Source organism: Rhopilema esculentum, chromosome 7 (genome assembly GCF_057945365.1).
Source record: "Rhopilema esculentum isolate cy_ngs chromosome 7, ASM5794536v1, whole genome shotgun sequence".
Lineage (NCBI taxonomy): Eukaryota > Metazoa > Cnidaria > Scyphozoa > Rhizostomeae > Rhizostomatidae > Rhopilema > Rhopilema esculentum.
Window position 1 is genome coordinate 13,892,024 of NC_142821.1, and position 9,932 is coordinate 13,901,955.

The following is a 9,932-nucleotide window of genomic DNA, read 5'->3' on the forward strand; positions in this document are numbered from 1 at the left end:
AATTCCTGTTCTTCTTTCTCTGATACGAGAATGAATGGAATGGCACAACAGTTGAACCAAACTGGCAAGAAATGGCACCGTTTTCTTGCAAAAAGGCCTGTGATTTAATGATTTCTGATGATGATAGGTTGAATCAGCTCTTTTTCTTATGGTAATCTCTGAAAAGCAAATATGCCAAGTCCAAGGACAGAAAGTTTTTAAAATCAAACGTAAAATTTTGTTGTCAAGAGTTTCGTGCAAAAATAAAACGGAATTGTTTAAGCGGTTATTCCTGAAAGAATTGCTTGGATTGTAACCAATCTATTACTTGATCATTCAATCAACTACACGTCAATTTGTGCTAGGTGATCATGTCAGCGATTTGACAAATTCTCACATTATTTTTTTTGATAATATTTGTTTTAATGAACCAAATGCTACTTTGTATGTTGCTAACGTTTTCATCGACTTTTAAAATCAACGATCGCTGACAGAGACAAACAAACTAGAAAAGAAAGCACTTTTGCTGAATATTAAATTAGAATTTAATGTCTTTTCATTTGTTCAGCTTTTTCGTGGGCAGGTCCCACTACCTATTTTAGGAATTTTCTGCCAATAGTACACCCACAAGCTGTACTTATGTCTCCATGTTGAAGTCAGGTGTCAACTTGCTATTCTAAGAATTGTACAACACATATTTCAGGCGAAATTGCATTTCTTTCGTTCTTTTTTTGTAGAAAGGTTTTGAACTCCTTTCACAAGTGAACTTTGAAAATTTGACAGCTTTATAATCAAAATGAATTGACTTTATTAAAAGCATGAAACCAGCACAGTTGTCAGAAAAAGATATAAGACAATGAAAAAAGAATTGATAGATAAGAGTGTTGAAAAAATTTCCACGACAATTTTTTCAATATTTTAACGATTTTTCCATTCATTCCAAATTTTTATACATAATGAACAGAAATTGCTTTTGATAAAAGCGATTAGATTCTAGTGAGCAAAAAATTTTAGATAACAACGAGTCATTCTCGCAAATTTTGAAGTCCGTCCAAATCTTTTTTGCAATGAAGTTTTCTCAGTGGTGAAGTTTTAATTTTTTAAGTAAAATAGATAAGAATATATACTTTACTTATTCTCACTGAAAAATTTCATTAATTTTTTTCAAAATTGTATGGTTTCAAATAACTGTGTGACTTTTCTTAGTTCAATTTGAAACTTATATGCTCAATAATATTTGTGTTATAACTTTTTTCGTTCTCCTCCATAAAACGTTTTTGATTAGATGAAAGGCAAAACTTGGTTGCTTTTCAATCACTTAAGTAAACAGCTTAAATGGTGAGAAATCCTGGCTCAATAAGCTAGCTTTAAAATAGTTGTTTCTTTTTGTTAAGATATCATCAAACGATGATGAAAGCTCAAAATGGTTTCTTGGTCATTCATCGCTGATCTTCGCTGAAATTCATTATGTCTATTTTTGCATTACAAATCGTGAGATTTTTTATATTCTATTTGAAAATGAATGACCAAGCAGATATTAATTGACTTCTAAAATTATTTCAGTGAAAATTTAGCACCTTGGTGTGATTTGCTTTAATTAGCAACTTTTGTTAGTCAACAGACAAATGACTAAAATGAAAATTGATTATATTTGCACGTATTTTAATTGCAAAAGGGCTTCTTGGGATTAGCATTGACACATCAACCTCCGCAAGTGCCACGTGGGAATAGAATTAAGAATGGGAATCGGAAGTTGCAATAGCATTCTCAATCGCGGTACTTCTGATTGATATCAAACATCAATCAAACGTTTGTAGCTTTCAAATCATAGCAAATATGCTTGACTTTTAAAAGAAGAGTGTTATTAAAAAACAACAACGTTTCTTTACCTTAAATTATGGTATTTTTAACGCCAGCCTTTAATTTTCTTCTGTTTGTACACTACACAATAAAATGGTTTCTTTAAGCAGGTAGCAAACAGTCAACCTTTATAAGCGAAGGTGATGATGAGCGAAGGTGAATAACTGCAAGAGAGCATCATATGAGCCACTGAAGGCGTGAAAGGACCTTGAGGAACAGTTGTACCCTGAGGGGTTTTAGCACTCAAGAAATTACATTGTTCAGATGACAATGCTGATTGAAGAGGAAACGTGCTTATAATTTATAAATAATACTGCTTATAATTTTGCTAAAACAGAAGAGCTGTTTTAGCAAAAGACTCGAGTGGTACATGGTATTCCAAAACGCTTGGTGTTTCGAACCGGACTTCTAAAAGTACACAGAAATGGTTAAACCGTACTTATTTATTGGCAGTGTTGTCATATGTTTTTTATTTAATCATAAATTTTCCACACAAGCTGAGATAAAACCAAGTCATGCCAGAAGACTCTGTGGAGTTGAATTCATCTACCAATTTTGGCATTGTTGCTATGATGACGCTGCATGCAGAGGGAAATATTTCAAAAGGTCTTTGCCCGGTACGTTGAAACAATTTTCTTCATTTTATTTGATTTTGAAGCTTTAGATCTTTTTAGAAGCTGAAAGTAAATTCATTGAGTATCATATCAATTATTCGTACATTGGAGTCAAGTCAGAGAATGGGGGCACGCAGAGACAATTCAGTGCGTCTGGTACCAGAGTAGTAGTACCGAAAAAGAATCGAATGAGGCGTGAAATGGAAAATTCGACTAAGGATCTTTAGGGGATCACCTTTAGTATATCAAAATTATAATTCTCTTTTGCATATCAGGATGATCCAGTTTTCTACCATTCAAAACCAAAGTGGCCCATGACCTTACTATAATTCTTGAAATTCGAATAAAAATTTCTTCAATCTTTTTATAAAGATCTGGGTAGCGACTGCCATGTGCCTGCTTTAATGAGAAGGCCGGAAAAAATAGAGGAATATCAATTTTGACAAAAGAATGCATAGTTGTTCAGCTAGTTTTGCAAGAAAATGATTGAATGAATGAATGAATGAATGAATGAATGAATGAATGAATGAATGAATGAATGAATGAATGAATGAATGAATGAATGAATGAATGAATGAATGAATGAATGAATGAATGAATGAATGAATGAATGAATGAATGAATGAATGAATGAATGAATGAATGAATGAATGAATGAATGAATGAATGAATGAATGAATGAATGAATGAATGAATGAATGAATGAATGAATGAATGAATGAATGAATGAATGAATGAATGAATGAATGAATGAATGAATGAATGAATGAATGAATGAATGAATGAATGAATGAATGAATGAATGAATGAATGAATGAGTTCTGTTATGCATGTTTGACTTTCTTTAATCATCTCTATATTGATGTTATTTTTGATGACATTGAATATTCAGCGTATTTCAAGTTGTTACAACTACCCCATGATGTTAAGACCCATAACATATCTCGCTACACTTTCTGCCCATTTTACAGTTGTTGAACCTATCGAAAATTCGAACACAAACCCCAAGTCAATAATATTTTCAGTTCAAACTAAAAGTGGAAATGGAATAACTATTCAAGCAAATAAAATGAAAAAGCAAGATGATGCAATGAAGAAGCAAGAGGCAACCTCGTTTTTGAACAGGAGGGCAAGGAGCAGAGGAAAGAGGTCACAGTACGCTTGGGAAAACCCGCACGAAGAATGTTGCCATGAGATGTGCACACTAGAAGAAGTGAGAGAATACCCTTGCTAATAGCCACTGAACTTAACAAATTCAGGAATGTACTTGTATTTAGCAATATTTAAGAATTTCTAATTGATAAAAGACAATGTATATAATTACTCTGCTAGCAAAGTATGCTAATGCTTATTATGAAATACTGTAAATGAAAAAAAACTTTGAAAAGTCGAAAAATAGTCTTGATTTTATTTCTGACGTCGATCTTCCCTTTGAATGCTGTAATAACGAGAAAACAAAAGTCATCAGTATACTTGAAAATATATTGTAATTTTTTTCCGTTTCAGCTAATTTCTTTATTTTTTCCAAAGCTCATTCATTCATTCATTCATTCATTCATTCATTCATTCATTCATTCATTCATTCATTCATTCATTCATTCATTCATTCATTCATTCATTCATTCATTCATTCATTCATTCATTCATTCATTCATTCATTCATTCATTCATTCATTCATTCATTCATTCATTCATTCATTCATTCATTCATTCATTCATTTATTCATTCATTCATTTATTCATTCATTCATTCATTCATTCATTCATTCATTCATTCATTCAGAGCTGACTGAAATCACGTCAACAAAGATCACATTTCGTTTCGTCATCCCACCAAAGCCCTCAACCAAAAAAGACAATGTAGCAGCTTGCAGATGGTCTGTTTGCACAGGCAGTGAAACAACCAATTATATGCACATAAGTTGCACTTTTCTTTCAGGGTGAGATATACTGAAATGGAATTAGTGAAAAAGCCAATTTGATACTTAAAATAGAAGGCATTTTACTATACTCTATATTTTCTGAAACATTTTCAAAATTCCAAGTTTAGGAAAATGTTTCCTCAAGTAAAATCCATTCTCGTAAACTCGCCAAGATTTTCAAACAATGCAGATGATACCCCCTGGAATACCCTTATGCATAAATTGACGACTACAGTATTTCTGATTTGAGTTTTAGTACAACGATCTACCAGATGTACGGATCTTATTGAATTATTCGAGATAGGATTTCAAGATATTGTGTATTGGATGAAAGAGAAACTTAGACAATCTTCGGACAACAGAAATGCAGTACTTTAACTTCGCTTTGCTTCTTTGCGTGATATATATTGCAACAGTTCCCTGCTTGAATGCAAAATTGATAAAAATTTGTGCTCTTGGAGAAATTGAAAGCGCCATTGATTATTGCTGTGCTAACCAAGAGAAATGCAAGGTACTAAGCGGCAAAAATTATCAAGGTAAATAGTTTATAAATGTATTACTTTTCTATTTAAATGTTCTAAAAAGCACTTTCTTGATAAAATCATCAATCTAACCACAAGGTTAGGTTTCAAAGCACTCCAAAAATTAATTCAAAGTATTCCTTAAAATAAAATGTAGCTTTCTTATTTCCTTTTTAACTTTCCTTTGACTGTAAGATTGATCAAAGAAATTCATGCTACTTCTTCGCTAATGTTTACAAGTCTTGAATTTAGTTGAATGGAAATTTCTTGAATGGCTTGAAATGACAACCAACTTTTGGATGAAAATGGTAAGCAGTACAGTATCGAAATTGTTTAGGTTATTGAAAGTCTTGTGTATATTTGCAAAAGTTTGTCTCGGGTTTTTCTCTGCTCTGCCTTGTTCCACTCCTGATGAAGTAAACGAAGTAAAAAAAGTAAACGAACAAAATATTCAGTGCTGGCTTCTCCTGCCACTTTTTACATAAATTATCTGACTTTTCTTTTGTTTATCTATTTATCTTATGACGCTTTGGTGCGTAAAACAGTACAATTCCGGGGTATTTTTTTAAACCTAGTAACTATTCCTGGGAAAATTGCCTCAACTGTTTTAAACAATAGGCGATTGTCCTCCATGCCTTCGCAGCTACTTTTCCTGCAAAAGGCTATGGAGGTTTCTAAGTAGCAACGTAACGCAAAAATCGATCACCAGAACACTGTTAAACTACTCTCTTGATGAGTTCTCATTATTTTCTGGTTGATATCATTTATATATTTGATCATCTACATCTTTATAAATACTTTGCAAAGCCAATTTTATCACTGCAAAGGGGTTCATGTTGGAAACCCTGTAAAACAGAACAAAATTTTGTAATAAAATCAATTTAGATTAAAGAGAACTGGATGGCGAGTAATGTTGACTAAATCAAAGAAAATAGTAACATTACATCTCATTGTAATTTCATGAAGAACTACTGTTGACCAACCAGTGGAAGTATTATAAAAAATGTTTTTGCTACCACGCCCTTTAGCCAAACAGTAAATTAGCTCATAAAAGTTGAATGACACGAAATTGCAATGAAGGAAACTTTGAATATAAATTACAGACGAGCTCCCTGAAGCTGATCAAACATTTTAAGTGGACCTAACATTCATTGAACTTGTGCAAGCGATACAGCCAAGAAGGTCTTTGTTCAGAAACATTTGATTGCACAAATATTGACACAATATAATGCTCTACTTCCAGATAGAAAGGCTAGAGACACGGCCTGTCCTTTGCACTCTAAATAGAAGGCTATATAAAGACATTTAAAACTTAACTTTCTTGGAAGATTTTAATGACACCCAACAGAAACTTGCTTCATAAATGGTCGCTCTTTATTTCTTGATTAGAAAAATGATATTTTTTCTATCGTCAGTGTTTAAAGTTTCATCATTAACCTAGCCACATTTTCTTTTAACTTATTTGTTTCATAAATTAGAATAGATGTTAAGCAGCTCATATTTAAAGCCTGTTTAACTTTTGGAAAATTTAGAAGGAGCTGAATTTTAGATTGTATTTTTCACCGTTTTTTTGTTGTCTGGATTCAATAGAATTTATATCGTTGTTGAATTTGTATATTTTTTTATTAGACTCTTTTGGAATTATTGACAGCACATCAATTAAAATTGAGTAAAGGTCTACATTTACTTTCAGATAAAAACATATCATAGAAGATAACGATGTTGACTTTTAAAGCTCATTTTCAAACTTAATAACTGTAATGTGATGATAAATTTTCTTCTTTCCCAGATCATAAGAACAGCGCTGGGCATGTACTCCCGCGTACAAAAGCAACTTCGTTCATCCATAATGGCCTAAGAAGGAGGAGAAGATCGGGCAAAAGGCCTAATGTTGTTGAAGAAGTAGATACTACTCCAATTCAAGAATGTTGCTATGAAGGATGTGTCTTAGAGGAACTTAGAGAGTACTGTCGGGATTAACGCAAAGTCTTTTTCCTCAAATCTATCTGGCTTATTACTTTTCTTGTCTATGACTCTAAGTTACTTAGCTAGATTTCTTCCATGTTGCCATAAATCATATTATCATTGGCTTTGTGACTTTGAATGTAAAAATATTTCAGAAAAATTTGCCGTTATTATCAACATAGAAGTTGGGGGCATTTGAAAAATATATTGCACTCTTTCCATTCTAATTAAGAATGGTGAAATCGACTAAAGAATCTGCCTAGTGATGAAATAACATTGTCACGTGACTACTAGTGGCATCTGTATTCAGCAAGTTCTTCGAATGTGCAAGTTTCGTTGCAGCATTCCTCGTTGGCATTGCTGAACCAGGTTCGCAAATGTCTTTTCTGTCTGGAAGTCTTCAACAGAAACATCATTGCATCTTGTTTTTTTAAAAATGGTATCTTCTTTTCTTCATTGATTTCTGCAAGAAAATATAAAGTTTTAGGCTGCGTATAGAAGAATTTTTTTTCCAAAATTGCATCTTTTGTCTTGAAATTTTGATAAGTTTCTGCATATTTTTAGAAAAAACTTCTATTCTCAATATCAATAAATTCTTGTAAAACAGTTGACAAGGATATTGAAGAAGTTAAGTTCTTAACAATGAGATAAGCAAATGTACTCCTTCTTAAAAGACACATGCCTTCTTGAGCGACGTTCCGAAGAAAAGTTGTTAGAACAGTGTCTCCTTATTCTTTTGAAGAATCTAAAGTAATTTCAACTTTTTGATCAGGCATATTTTTTCGGAATAAATATACTGGTTATATAGCAGTTAGATCATAGATGCATCTTAGTTTCACTCGTGAATTATAGTGAATATTCCCAATCAATAAATGTCGACAAACTTTAAATGTGAAACCGCCTTTGATCGAAAGTTCTTCAGCACACCGCAATACTTTCCTTCATTTCCTTTTTTGAATTGTTCACTTAATAATTTTTTTTTTGCCGTGTTTTGTCGAAATTTTGGTAGCTAAATTACTACTTTCCATTGTGACTCTTTCTACTTTTCAGAATTCTCCTTGCAGGGCAATTTAAGATTATCCTCTTACGGTAATAACTTTAAAAACAATATTTGTATCTTCATGCTGTTTTCTTTCTTTCTTTGGTCGAAAATCTTCATGTGAGGGCTACTTTATTTCATACATTTAAGTTAATCGAAGATGACACATTAATCGTAGAAAACGTGATCCTTGCCTAGATGAGAGAAATTGGACCTATTAATGTAATGCAATGTTTGATTGTAATACTGGTGATTTAAAAGCGACTATGAATCTTAATCTTTATCAGCTTTTCATTTTTATTTATGGTATTTAAATGTATAGACAAAGAAACCAACCTTGGATATGTCTTCTTTTTCTGTGTCTGTTGCACCCAGATTCACAGCAAGCGACAAAAGCATGGTAAATTTCCAAGCCACAAATTTTCATCCTCCTTCCAACTTTAATTTCGTGCTCATTTGCAAATATGGCACCAAACAAAGCACATGAAAAGAAAACTATCAGCAATGCGATGCAGACTTTTGAGGAGGCTGCCATAGCGGAAGTTTTCCTCTGCTAAAGAAATCAAGTGCCATAATTTATTGACGATTTTCAAAGAATATTTTTTACAAAACCTACCATTTGCGCCATTTTTTACAAATTTTTTTTACAAAAACTACCGTTTCAAGACTCTAGATACCGCCAGAAATTCTTCATTAATTATAAGGAAGTGGTCCCAGGGGACAGTCAACATAAAGACAAATATTGGGCCAATCTGGTGATATTTCAAGGTGCCTTAAGAATATCAGCCGTTTTTACAAAAAAACCACAAGCAGCATGAAAACATCAATTAAATCTTCATTAGAAGGACAAAGTTGACAAATTAAAATTTCATAAGTTATAATCAATTTATAATTGAGACTTTCGGAATGATTTAAAATCCCATTGCTGATCCTATAGATAATAAGTTGATTCTTAATTTCCTCATATTGTCTCTCATATGCTTAATTTCCCCAGTTTTCTACAGACAGTGTAAACATTTTCAAAATACAGTTAAGGTACACGATACAAGATATAGTTTATCCTTCTATCAAAATTCAAGGCAATAGGTTTCTTCATTGGGATGTTCCGCTTTAACTTGTAATGTAACGTCACCATTCCTTCCAACTCCACCTCTGACTTAGGCTTCCCTCAAAAACGCAAAAAGCTCAGACTTGTCTAAATTTGTTTGTTTTAAATAATTTGCATTCATTTTTATACAATCAGTGTACTTTATCGATGACTACACAGATTTGGTCTGCAAATGCAATGGAAACAGAAAATACGTTAATATAAACTGACTTACAAATCGATTCAAACTTGACTTCTCTGTTGTTAATCCAGGAAAAATGGAAAAGAGAAATCAAATTCAATCGATTGCCCTTGAGCAAAATTATTTCTTCTGGCATCATTTCATTGAATCTGACACCTTGGTGGCAGCTGAGTCAATACACAAGCAAACTTTGTGCTCGTGTGCGGTTGATTTTCAAGTCTTCTTCCCACCTGCCAGCATGTTCTTTCATTCTTCTACCGCAGTTTTACCTTCCTTCTCAGATTCGCTAAGTATCGAATGCTTGCTCATTAAAGTCACTAGGTATTTGTCCAATTAAGAAAATCATGCATAGAGACAAGAGACAACGAGCGACACAAAGTTGTTAGGATATGAGTCGTAAAATATTATTGTTTAAGTGATTAGGACTTGCTCAGAGAGATTAGGATTATCATCAGAATGTCTTAACGATAAAGCGCCAGAGAGTAGCCAAATGTGACAGAGAGACTATTGTCCTATAGACACCAGTGGTAATTTTTCTATAGGCACGCAGCAATGATTGGACAAATATGCCGGTCATGTGTTTATGTTTTCCTGAATCGTCTATTTCGATCCTCAATAGGGTATAACATTTTCTTCTTTTCTGGACTTTTGAAGGACCCTATTCTGAAGTTTTGTGCTCTGAGGAGCGTCAGACGAAAAAATTTCAAATTTCATGTTGTGAAATGTTTGTTATTTATCCAACC

At 32.9% G+C, this 9,932-nt stretch overlaps 2 protein-coding genes across 2 annotated transcripts; one reads left to right on the forward strand and one right to left on the reverse strand.

The window, feature by feature from the left end:
* Positions 1 to 4,298: 4,298 nt before the first annotated feature.
* On the forward strand, positions 4,299 to 6,986 carry LOC135683649 (uncharacterized). The gene is made up of 2 exons (XM_089109231.1): positions 4,299 to 4,911; positions 6,686 to 6,986. Exons 1-2 carry the CDS (start codon positions 4,740 to 4,742, stop codon positions 6,874 to 6,876), a joined length of 363 nt encoding a protein of 120 aa, XP_088965357.1. The 5' UTR covers positions 4,299 to 4,739; the 3' UTR covers positions 6,877 to 6,986.
* On the reverse strand, positions 6,619 to 9,443 carry LOC148960057 (uncharacterized). The gene is made up of 3 exons (XM_089109230.1): positions 9,223 to 9,443; positions 8,237 to 8,453; positions 6,619 to 7,324 (listed from the first exon to the last, which is right to left on the reverse strand). Exons 2-3 carry the CDS (start codon positions 8,433 to 8,435, stop codon positions 7,152 to 7,154), a joined length of 372 nt encoding a protein of 123 aa, XP_088965356.1. The 5' UTR covers positions 8,436 to 8,453; positions 9,223 to 9,443; the 3' UTR covers positions 6,619 to 7,151.
* Between the last annotated feature and the right edge of the window lie 489 nt (positions 9,444 to 9,932).

Coding starts and splice junctions, on each gene's coding strand:
- LOC135683649 (XM_089109231.1), top strand. CDS start 4,740: ATGCAGTACTTTAACTTCGCTTTGCTTCTTTGCGTGATATATATTGCA. Junction 4,912..6,685: donor AAGCGGCAAAAATTATCAAG/GTAAATAGTTTA, acceptor CTTCTTTCCCAG/ATCATAAGAACAGCGCTGGG.
- LOC148960057 (XM_089109230.1), bottom strand. CDS start 8,435: ATGGCAGCCTCCTCAAAAGTCTGCATCGCATTGCTGATAGTTTTCTTT. Junction 7,325..8,236: donor AAAAAGAAGACATATCCAAG/GTTGGTTTCTTT, acceptor ATTTTCTTGCAG/AAATCAATGAAGAAAAGAAG.